Source organism: Phocoena sinus, chromosome 15 (assembly GCF_008692025.1).
Source record: "Phocoena sinus isolate mPhoSin1 chromosome 15, mPhoSin1.pri, whole genome shotgun sequence".
NCBI lineage: Eukaryota > Metazoa > Chordata > Mammalia > Artiodactyla > Phocoenidae > Phocoena > Phocoena sinus.
In genome coordinates, this window is record NC_045777.1 from 20,866,721 (window position 1) to 20,879,424 (window position 12,704).

The 12,704-nt window shown below is 42.7% G+C and overlaps 1 protein-coding gene across 3 annotated transcripts in view; it reads right to left on the reverse strand.

Annotated features, from left to right (window-relative positions):
* Positions 1-12,704, reverse strand: part of DHX35 (DEAH-box helicase 35) — a 70,863-nt gene that overhangs the window by 56,795 nt on the left and 1,364 nt on the right. For all 3 annotated transcript variants that reach the window (XR_004345826.1, XM_032605523.1, XM_032605524.1), the window contains exons 2-3: positions 7,154-7,287; positions 2,350-2,442 (exon numbers count right to left, since the gene is read on the reverse strand). Coding sequence is in view for 1 of the 3 variants with exons in the window: in XM_032605523.1 (XP_032461414.1) it covers positions 2,350-2,442; positions 7,154-7,287 (227 nt within the window). In the remaining 2 variants the exon portion in view is untranslated. The remainder of the gene's footprint in view (positions 1-2,349; positions 2,443-7,153; positions 7,288-12,704) is intronic.

The window sequence follows — 12,704 nt, forward strand, 5'->3', positions numbered from 1 at the left end:
TCTTCTACCTGGACTCAGCAGGTGCTCTCTGCTCCCTGGTAGCTAAGCTTTGCTGGGGGAAATGACCAGATCATTGTGCTACATTGTATTACTGATCCAAATATCTTCTACCCATCCCTGTGGGAAGACTGTATGCACTACCACCCTACTGCTCTCAGACCTGGCCATGTCATTTGCTTTAACCAATGAATGTGAGAAGTGCCACTCCCAGTCTGCAGGTTTAAGAGCCAGCTCATGACTCTGCCACCTACCACAAGATCCACACGTCCCAGACAGGAGCTGTGCCGTCATCCTAGGTCCCAGTGATCAGATGGAACAGTCCATACGTTGGGTCATCAACCCAAGAAAAGCACACAGTATGAGGAAGAAAAACACCTTTGTGTTCTTAGGCCACGGAGATTTTCAGGTTCTTTGTTACATAACAGAGTTTATCCTCAGCTGACTAAATAACCATACTGACTAATTCCAAAACAAACTAGACTCATCTAATCTCACGTGGCCGTTTACCTCTGTTCTATATTCCCCCACCTCACCACTTTCTACAGCGTCCTCATCTGTAAAGTGAAGGTAACAACAGTGCCTACCTCACAAGGTCACTGAGGATTAAATAGGTTAATATGTGTAACACTTCATGTAGCACTTATAATTATTACTTACTGTTACTTGGTTTATTATCATTGTTGTTATTAATATCACTTTCTTGCTGATAATCTCTCAGTAATTTAACATGGCCCTTCTCCTGTGTCTCTCTTTAAGAAGCAAGTAATCCGCTAGGGTCTTGACACCATCTGCACATATGTTCTCCCTCCAGGTCACCATCTCCTCTACTGTCCTTTTCCCACTAGGTCATTCCCTTCTGCCTACCTTTCCCCCACTGCACATTAGATCATCTGGAGAACTTTTAAGAAATTCCTATGTCTGGGCCCCATCCTAAATCCATTATTGGGTTGGGCAAAAGAAGGTTTATTTTTTTCTTTATAAGAGTTCAAAAATATGCAGAACTCATCTATGGTGCTAGAAGACAATAAATATCACCCTTGTGTGTATGTTTGTGGGGGCAGGAAGAAAGGGCAGGAGACTATAAGGGGACACGGGGGCTTCTGGGATTCTGGTGATGTTCTGTTCCTTGATCTGAGCGCTGGTAGCACAGTTGTATTCACTTGTGAAGGTTTATCAAGCTCTACAATTATGATACAGGTACTTTCTGATATGTATTTTATACTTCAATAAAAATCTATATTAAGGGACTTCCCTGGTGGCGCAGTGGTTAAGAATCCGCCTGCCAATACAGGGGACATGGGTTCGAGCCCTGGTCCCAGAAGATCCCACATGCCGCGGAGCCACTAAGCCCGTGTGCCACAACTACTGAGCCTGTGCTCTAGAGCCCGCGAGCCACAACTACTGAGCCCACGTGCTACAACTACTGCAGCCCGCGCGCCAAGAGCCTGTGCTCCGCAACAAGAGAAGCCACCGAGATGAGAAGCCCGCGCACCACAACTAGAGAAAGCCTGCACGCAGCAGTGAAGACCCAACGTAGCCAAAAATAAATTAAAAAAATTAATTACTTAAAAATATATATATATATATTTAAAAAGGAAAGAAAAACCTACAAGGACTCTTATCCCTGACCACTTAAATATCATTCTTCACCCCCCAAGTTGAAGCTCTTAAGACACACTTTGACTTCACCCTATCTTTCCACTCTTGATCTTACCTGTCCACTCTGTTGAGCCCCAAGCACTTCTCCACCCCAATATCTCTAACCGCAATATTCGATGGATGAGGATATCTTCCCAGCCAACTCCCACTGATCATTCAAGGTCTATTTCTTTGTGTTTTTTTTCTTTTTAATATTTTTTCCCCAATTTCAAATGTCATTTCTTTTATGAGGACTTTCCTGATCCTTCTTTCCACTTCTATCCACACCAGATAAAATTTTGTCCTGTAAGAGAGGTTTATTCCATAGCACTGCATAATTCTATAACAGTCAATCTTTATTCACAACTATAGCAGCATCCATCTTACACCACCTCTTCAACTGCAATTATTTGAGGACAAAAACTATGCATTACACCTCTTCAAATGAGCTCCCATTGTTCCTTTCAGAGTATGGCTATTCTATTATTATTTTAGAATTATAATAAATTGAAGATGACCGTTACTTCTTCTAATCAAAGAAATTAAAAGTTTAACAAAAGTTCAAAAGTTTAATAAAAAACATCTAGTTGGGTTGACTATTTCCTCTCTGAGAGGAGATCTTAAAGATGCAAAAAATGCTAAAGAGAGTTTTCAAGTTACAAAATCCTTCCAATCAAATCTAAGTATAAAGACACATTTAAATGTACTCACTTGTGGAATCTGCGTGCTTTTCCCACATCCTGTTTCTCCAACAATCACCACTGTTTGATAGTTTTCTATCAAGTACAGTATATGATTCCTAAGCTGAAAAAATATAACCAAACATTGTAAATAGACATACATTTTCTCAAAAGACCTAAACAAAGATATTTAAACATTATGGAATGAGCTGTTTGCCAAAGGGAAGGAAATTTTAAAAAGAACTATCAAAATATATTTCTAATATACATCAAAATACATTGCAGGTACTGTTGGTGTCAGTACAAGGTGATACAACTGCAACTGAGTGTAATAACTTATCAAAATATATAACGCACATACCTTTTAATTCAAGATTTCCACTTATAAGAAGTTAGACTACAGACATCCTAATACATGTGAACAAAGATGCATGTACAAGCATACTCACTGCGTATTGTTTATAAGAGCCAAAAATTCAAACAGCCTAAATGTTCATCAACAAGGGAGTGGTTACACAGCTGTGAAACACTTCAATAACGGAATAATACAGAGTCGTTAAAAAGAACAAATGTCTATTTGTACTGATGTGGAATGGTCAATGAGGTCTGCTATGGTAAGAAAGCAAAGTGCAGGACAGCGTGAATGATACACTACTATTTGTGTTTTTAAAGAAAGGGTAGGGACTTGCCTCGTGGTGCAATGGTTAAGAATCCGCCTGCTGGTTCAGGGGACACGGGTTCAAGCCCTGGTCCGGGAAGATCCCATGCTGCGGGGCAACTGGGCCCGTGCGCCACAACTACTGAGCCTGCGCTCTAGAGCCTGCAAGCCACAACTACTGAGCCAGCATGCCACAGCTACTGAAGCCTGCCAGCCTGGAGCCCGTGCTCCGCAACAAGAGAAGCCACCACAATGAGAAGCACGTGCTCCGCAATGAAGAGTAGCCCCTTGCTCACCACAACTAGAAAAAGCCCACATGTAGCAACGAAGACCCAATGCAGCCAAAACTAAATAAATTTTAAAAACAGAAGAAGAAAGGGCAAATACATATATGCTTCTTTATGTATAAGCTACTTTGAGGAAAAACAAAACAAGAAACTGGTAACTATACCGTCTCCAGTGAGCAGAAGAAGGTGGCCGGGGAGCAGGGATATGAAGGAGACCTTTGAATTTTGTTCAACATGCATGTATTACTTAATTTAATTTTTTTTCATTTATTAACTTGTGAAAACAAAAAGAATATGCTTTCGCCTCTACCTCTAAGGCCAAGTCACAATAAAGCAAGCATAGGTTACATCTATATTTCAATTGGGCCTTCCTTAATCCATTCAGTAGGAGCAGAACACTGATTTGGCCACTGAAAAGTCACAGATAATTCCAAGATCCCACGTACTCAGCTTCAGAATGTATTTCTGTACCCACATTTGATTACAGACACACCCGATGATCTGGAAAGTCATAAAGGTATTCCATAAATTCCTGGTTTGGAATGAAGTAAAAACCTGCCAAATTCTCCCACTCTGATCACTGCTCAGCTCATCTGACTCCACACCAACAATGTGTTTGGTGAAGATTGGGAGAGATAGATGCTGCCTTCCTGGCTAAATAAGGTATTGACTGTTTGGGGTTTCAAATTTAGCATTATTTAGGGTCTAAATATGTAGTTCTCAAATCTCAGTGTAAAAATCTTCTAGGATATTTGCTAAAAATGAAGATTCCTAGCCCTACCCTCAGGGTTTTTGATTCAGTAGGGCTAGGGTGAAGCCCAGGAATCTGCATTTCTACAAACACCCAAAGGAGATTCTGCTGCAGGTACTCTGGGACTCGTCTAGATGCTTTCCTGTCGATTGCTTGGACTCTGTGCTTTCTCTTGTTTTGGGCAGAGAAAGGGGAAAGGTTTGGGTTCTTCACAGATATTTTGTAAATGATATTTTGTAAATCCATCTGCTGGATGGATGGTTGAATGGATGGATGGATGGGTGGGTGTTCAAGGAAAACTTGACAGAATATTTGAATACAGAGAGAGACACACTTGGTATTCCAGGAAAGGGAAATGACATAAGTAAAGGAAAGAAGATGGAAATAGGCAAACTATATGAACTCTATTCTAGGTGTGCTAGAAAAAGCCCACGAAGGCTCCAGGTTTGACTTGGAAATGAATTACAATAGGTGTAGTTAGAGCCGCACTGTGAAAGCCTTGAACGTAGAGCTAGCACCTGGACTTTAGCCAGGAGGCAGTACATGCTATAAGTGTTCCGAGAAAACTGGGCAGCAATATACAAGATTGATATAAGCATGAAGAAACTGAAGGCATTAACTCATACTTCATGTGCTAAATACAAAGCATTGCAAGTGGAGAGTCCGACGTGTGACATTCAAGAGAGAGATGACAAAACTATTTCCAGTTTGGAGACTGGGAGAATGACAGTACCACCGACAGGCACAGGCAGGGAAATCAAGGAGAGCTGGTGCAGAGGACCAGACTGAGCTTCAGCGAGGATGAGTTTAAGGAAGTAAGAGGACAACCTTGCACAGCAGTGTTCAGGGCCCAAAGAGAACGCCAGCCTATAGGAGGTAGCCGAGGGGAAGGCTGCCTTGAAATGGCATTGGGGTAAAGGGGGGTGAGCCTTTGATTTACTGCTGCTTTAGTTTCAACTTCTATTTTTAAAGCTATTTTCACTGGGACTTCCCTGGCGGTCCAGTGGTTAAGACTTCGCCTTCCGATGCAGGGGGTGCAGGTTCGATCCCTGGTCAGGGAGCTAAGATCCCACATGCCTCAAAACATAAAACAGAAGCAATATTGTAACAAATTCAATAAAGACTTTAAAAATGGTCCACATCAAATAAAATCTTTTAAAAAATTTTAAAAAGGAATTTTCACTTTTAGTTTTAATGGGGGCAGCAGTGGTGAATGGGTAACTTTTTATCCTTTTGGTCTCTTAGCTTTATCTTTAACATTTTATGAGATTGTAACTATGCTTAAGCTCTGCTTTGATTTTTATCAATAACTTACACCCCTTTTATTACCATTTTAATTTCAATATGTTATTAATACCTTATTGCTTTCATTTTTTAATGTTATTTCGTTTATTATAAGTACAGTTGGAGGATGAAGAGTCAAGAAAATTAAATACTCGGTAAACAATAATTATCCTTGTACTTCCAACGTTTACTACATGTCAGATATCTTACTAAATGCTCTATGTGGCTTATCTCATCTGCTCCTCATACCAATCCTATGAGGAAGGTACCATTAGTCCCACATGACAGATAAGTAAACAGAAGCTCAGGCAGTGAAGCAAGGCCACACAGCACACAAATGATGAAGCCTGGGTTTGAACTCTAAAGTCTAGCTCGAGTCCAGACACTTCATCACAGCTCAAACTGTGTCCCTCAATGGTGAACCTATAATTTTATCTCTGGAGGGTCAAACTGGTTTACATTCACATATAATGGATGAGGTTAATCACCTGCAGAAGAAACTCAGCAACTATCAGTACACGAGTAACTAAAACATTTGGGGCCACAGAAAAGTCTGATCGAGGTGACTTGGCGAAATTCAGAAGGTGGCTGTTTCATATCCATTTGGAGAAAGAACATATTAATAGAAGAGGCATTATTAGCACAGTCTAGACAAAAAAAACTCCCTATGTGCAAGGACTTGGGCAGCTTTCACCCAACAGTGTCCGGAAGAAAGAGAGACACAGGTGCTGGTGGCCCCACTTACTCGGGTCATTCCAAGAGACATCATACAAGGCAGGGAGAGTTCATCACCCTTCATCAGAGGCTACAGGAAATAAATACGCTTCAACTATATCGAAACCGTCTTTGGCTCTGAGCCCACTTCCTGATTACAATTTGGCTTCCCACGTGGACTTGGCAATGGGGAAAAACGTGTGTCCATGCACTGTATTATCTGTACTGGAGAGCCACAGCTCACTGTAAACGAATATATTCTTAATTCTAGTTTACACTTTGGTCTCTTATATGTCCATTTCATGAGATTAATAAAATCACGTGTCTGGATGTGCACATGGTATGTAATAACCATACCAAAATCCCATGACTATCTCAGTGGGAGTTAATCTCTTCAACAGAAACAACCTCGTATTTCTAATTAATCCTGGGTAAAGAAATATGCCTTTAAAAAGAAAGCTAAAACTGGCCACATGTTGGTAATTTGTTGAAGATGGATGCATAAGAGTTCGCTGTGCTGTTTTCTCTACTTTTCTGTATGTTTGAACTTGTCCGTAACTGAAAGCAAAGAGGGGAAAAACGAATGTCATTTCATTTCTTCCAGTTTTTCCAATATGTAAGATCTAACCAAAAAAAACTGTAAGGACTTTCCAGACTTATAAAGTTAACTAACACACATTTTGAACAGACAATCCCTTCAGATAAGGGTATCTCTGAGCTCGCTGTGTTCTACAGGATCATTAAGAGTAAGAGGACATTATTCACTTCAGTGCCAAGTATAAAGCTACTGCAGGGGACTTCCCTGCTGGTGCAGTGGTTGCGAATCTGCCTGCCAAGGCAGGGGACACAGGTTCGATCCCTGGTCCGGGAAGATCCCACATGCCATGGGGCAACTAAGCCCGTGTGCCACAATTACTGAAGCCTGTGTGCCTAGAGTCCATGCTCCACAACAAGAGAAGCCACCACAATGAGAAGCCCGCGCGCCACAATGAAGAGTAGCCCCCACTCACCACAACTAGAGAAAGCCCGCGCACAGCAACGAAGACCCAACCCAGCCAAAAAAAATAATTAATTAATTAATTTTTAAAAAGCTACTGCAGGCTGCTTCAGGCCGACGACTGAACATACTTATTTAATGTACCTTGAACACCGGCAGCTTCTGCCTCTGCTGCTCTATAGAAAGGGCAGCATAAGGATTGTAAACAACAGTCGTTGCAGAGTTTTCAGCTAGACTTTGTCTCTCTTCAGAGATGCTGACACCTGGTCCCTCTGTACCTGCAACAGAAATGTTTTTTTTTCAGATTCTCTGATATAAGGAACAGAAAAACTGTGTGAAAGTTACAAATTCAAAGATGAAGATATACAACAGAAGCACTGCATTTTAATCTCAAACTACCAAAAGGTATTAAACTGCAATTTCAGGAAAGCACCTAGAAAGGCGCCTACGAGACTACAGAAGAGCCTCACTGCAGTTTCAAGAACAAAGGAGATGGCAAACCTATTGGGCTCCAAATTGGCCACACGCAACTGTACATTACAGAGGACAATGTATTGAGCTCTGGCCACCATGCTGCTATTATTACCAAACTCTTAACAAAAGTGGCAGAAACCCAGTGGGAATTAGCTGAGGCAAACAATGAATCCTATCACCGTAGGATGGCAGCAAGGTTCAGGGCCAACGGGCACCGACCGGGGACTCAAATGCTGCCTGGCCTTTTTCCTTCTCTCTGCCCCTCTCGACAAGCTCCTTTCAGTCCCTGGGGCTGGCTTCTCTACAGGAGCTGGAATTAGGCTGCTTCCAGGGCCAGAGCTCAGGCTCACAGTTCCTCCACCACTCACTCACTCACTCACCAGCAAGGATGGACGTGCCAGAGGTACAGCAGGGAACACTACAGATGCCGGCCTTACCCTGGTGCAGCTTACTTGCTTCTCTTATTCATCCTCCCAAAGAAACGTAACTTAGTGCATAAAGTGGTAATGGAGAAAGACCCAGTGAGGGGAACCAGGAGTCCCAGGTGTGTGTTGTCTGTTTGGGAGATGAGGAAGGCTCTTTTTCTCCCAGCTTAGGGCCTCTGCCCAACCTGATCCAATCAACTACGGCCCTGGAGTGGGGTACAATAAGTGGCAGCGCCTATCTGAATCACAGAATTGCAGCGGTTGGTTGGGAAGTGCTGGGCCAAGAAGCCACTGTGCCGAGCAGATGAAACACCAGATACCCACAGTGGCTTCTTGGTAAAAACAACGAAAGACTGGGCCTCAGGGTGGCGAAGAATAGGGAAGCCAAATCCCCCCAAGAGAAGTTGTTCAACGTACAACTTTTAGCCTGAAAAGGATTTTTAGCCTGAAAAGGAAAATGCCTTAGAAGGAACATGGCTTCAATTTTTATCATCAGCCTCTGTAACTTTTCACACCAAATTGTTCGTGCAGCCCAAGACAGAACTCAGAGTAATAAGTAAATGATACAGGGCTCAGAATTCAACTCAACATGAGGAAGTTATCTCTAAAAGTTAAACTTGTTCAGTACAGGGGTATGCCACCTTTGTGAATCAATAACGACCCCCGCCAGAAGTTCACAGCCCTCTGTTAGGGGTGCTACAGGGATAATTACCCAATACTATCACCTCCCGGGTTTTCTGAACTCAGAATCTGTGATGCTATGTGAAAGTACAGAGGCTTTGTGATAAGAATATTTAGCCCAGTGATTTATTTTTACATTTTTGAGGGGTCCCAGATCCCTTCGACAATCTAATAAAGGCTGTGAACTCCATCTCCTGAAAAATACACCAGAATGTAATTTATCAGTACACAAAATGCTGGAGGTCCAGAGACACCCTAGAGCTAAATTTAGAATCACTGCTGTAGATCTCTGACCCCTTTTCCTTTCGTTTCTAGGAACGGTATAGCTGTGTTCCAGAGGTCCAAGGTTGCCAAAAATCAGGTAAGTGGGGCACTGCTCTATTGTTTTGCCAAAATGTTGACTTTCCTTTCAAGAAGGTAAAAGATAGAACAGGACCTGGAATAAAGCCTGTGCTCAAAGAGGTGAGTTTCCTTTCCTTTCTACCCTTATTATTACTACCTCTGATTAACGCCTTGTAATCTTCACAGAAGAAAACTAGAGCAAAGAAATAGCTTATCCTCATCAGCTCTGCTTTTGTCCTGAATTCCCTCCTTTTCCACACATCTTAAACCTTTACAGCATGTCTAGAATCTTTTATTTATTTTTTTATAATTTTTTTTAAATTTATATTTATTTTTGGCTGCACTGGGTCTTCATTGCTGCGCGCGGGCTTTCTCTAGTTGCGGCGAGCAGGGGCTACTCTTCATCGTGGTGCGCAGGCTTCAGTAGTTGTGGTTCACAGGCTCTGGAGCACAGGCTCAGTAGTTGTGGCGCGTGGGCTTAGTTACTCCGCAGCATGTGGGATCTTCCCAGACCAGGGCTTGAACCCGTATCCCCTGCATTGGCAGATGGATTCTTAATCACTGTGCCACCAGGGAAACCCCTACAGCATGTCTAGAATCTTTTCACATTGCTCCCGCAACGTCTCTCACTTCCTCCCACACCAAGGTTTAATCTACCCAGGTGTCTTCCTGACTACCCCATCTCTCCTGTCTCTAACCTACAGCCAAGTTCACCTCAGTACATTCAGTTATGAGGTCTTTTACGAGAACGGCTACTGTCAATCAATGAGGAGCATGTCTCCTCAACACAAAAGACTTCATTCAACCAAACCAGGCCTGCTTCCCCACTATATATACATCCCATGGCCCATTCTGGCTGCCTATGGTTTGTTTTTTCCCTTGGGAACATTATCAGTGCTTAAGCAAGTAACAAGTTTGTAATTCTTGTAAACCATTTCCCCATCTATAAAACAAGGCTGATAAAAAGCACCGCCCCCCACCAATCCAGCAGTCCCTCTAACCCAATTTTTCAGTTTGAGTGGTGACCCATTAATGGGTTAGGAAACTCATGTAGTGGGTCATGGCTAGCACTTTTTAAAGATGAACTAGAAATAGAATAGAAAGTATCAGAGTGCACCCCAAGAAGCAATATTGTTTTTGTACAACGCTCTTTAGTTGTGTGTGTGTACGCGTGCTGAACCACAACACAATACATTATGTGTACCCATGCTGGGTCACAACACATTTCTCACTGTAGATCAGGTCAAAAAATCTTCAAAGCTGTTGCTATAAAGCGTTTGCCAGGCACACTGTCAAACATTGATTTTATCATTAAATATTTGTTGAATGAAGGAAGGAAAATGGCCAGGCCCTTCTGATCCACTTGTATTAGCAAATCAAGTCAAACTTTTTTCTACAAAAACCTCAGGCAGCTCATACAAAGATCTTAAGGCAGAGATCACAAACTGGTAGAGATCACAAACTAGTTACTCAAGGACCCCAGATATGTCACTGTTAAAATGTCTGAAATCATTCATTTAAAACATGTAAAAATTTCCCATTCTAACCTGGATATTTGAGCCCATATGACACCAATTGGGTGGAACCACCTACAGCTTCCTGCTTTAGAGAGCATGTGTACGCTTCAGTGTAATCAATACTGTACACGTATCAGTGTACACACGCTCTAGTTTGCCACAGTTCCCACCACTCCCTATTATTTCCACCCAGCACCTTCACTTATTTAGATTGTCCCAGAGGCCCCCTGTAGTGACTCCCAGCCTATAGGACATATTCATCTAGCCTTATACCCAGTCTCACTCACTTCCCTGACCTTCACCATGTATTTCCCACATCCTATTTTCATATCTTCAACTTCAGTTTCCTAATCTGTAAAATGAGAGTAATACCTCCATCACAAGATATTGTGACCAGGACTTCCCTGGTGGCGCAGTGGTTAAGAATCTGCCTGCCAATGCAGGGGACACGGGTTCAATCCCTGGTCCGGGAAGATCCCACATGCCGTGGAGCAACTAAGCCCACGCGCCACTACTACTGAGCATGCACTCTAGGGCCCACGAGACACAGCTACTGAAGCCCACACACCTAGAGCCCATGCTCCGCAACAAGAGAAGCCACCACAATGAGAACCCACGCACCGCAACGAAAAGTAGCCCCCGCTCACCGCAACTAGAGAAAGCCCACACACAGCAACGAAGACCCAACGCAGCCAAAAATAAATAATAAAAAAAAATTTTTTTAAGATATTGTTACCTCTTAATAAGATGACGTTAAGTAAAAGTGACTAGCACAAAGGGCCCAGTAAGTGTGCACTAAATCCATTCCCATCTCAGTGAATGACAACAGTTTACCTAGAACAGTGGTTCCCAAACTTTGATGCACACTTGAATTACCTGGGGATCTTTAAAAAATACTGATGCCTGATTCCTAGCCCCTCCGGACTTCTGATTTATTACAATGGGGTATGACTGAACAGCAGGAGTTTTAAAAGCTTCCCAAGTGATTCAACTATACAGCAAAATTTGAGAACCACTTACCAAGATAGTCACTGAACCCAGAAATCTGAGTCATTACCGACTTTACCTTCCCCCACATCTGCCTCTAAAATCTCTCCCATAAGGTCCCTCCCTACTGCTCACATGCCAGAATTGAGGTTTTCAATATCCCTTCTCGATTTTAGTAGCACCTTCTCTTAAGGGTGTCCCTGACTCTAATTTCCTCCCCCAAGCATTCTGCTCACCAAGGCCAGAGTTATCTTCCAAAAATAAACCTCATTGTGTTACCTCCTGCTTAAAAACAGTGAAACCCAAATTCTTTAACTTGCATGGAGACTTCTCACAATGAGGCCCCTACTTACCTTTCTGGCTTCATCTCCTACTACGCCCCAAAATATACCCTGCCACTAAACACCACGCTACTCAATTATTTTGGTGTTTTGGACACTGCTGAGGTACCATCCCACTTTGCCTTTGTCAAGGCTACACCCTTTAGAGCTCCATTCTCCTACCTCTCTGCAGAACAAAGCCTCATTTGTGCTTCAACGTTCACCTCAAAAATACCACTGTCTTGATGCAGTATTTCTTATCCACACACTCAAACTTTCCCCCTCTTCTATACTTCCAAGTAATTATAATAGTTAATATGTATCTAGTGCTAAGAGCTTGATGTGTATTCTCATTTAATCCTCAAAACAATCCTTTGGGTAGGTGTCATTCCCAATTTACAGATGGGGTAACCATGATTTTCCCAAATCACCAAGTTAGTAAATGGTAGTCAGGATGGTCTCTACAGTCTGACCCTAGTAGAGCTCATCCTCCTTACCACCGCCTTTTTCTGCCTCACTTTAAAATCTCTTAAAGAGGATATCCAGGCTTCCCTGGTGGCACAGTGGTTGAGAGTCCGGCTGCTGATGCAGGGGACACGGGTTCGTGCCCCGGTCCGGGAAGATCCCACATGCCGCGGAACGCCTGGGTCCATGAGCCATGGTAGCTGGGCCTGCGCGTCCGGAGCCTGTGCTCCACAACGGGAGAGGCCGCAACAGTGAGAGGCTCGCGTACCGCAAAAAAAAAAAAAAGAGGATATCCAATTTCATATTATAATTGAGAGAGAGAGAGTATAAATCTTGAGAGCAGAGCCCTAGTCATCCGTATTTGTCTCCTAACCACAAGGTGAGGTGTTCAGTAAGTATAACTTCAGTGAATGAACTAAATAATGGAACAGAACTCTTAGAATAATCCCATGTTCTTTAACCAAAAGAGTAGCTGGTCTGATTT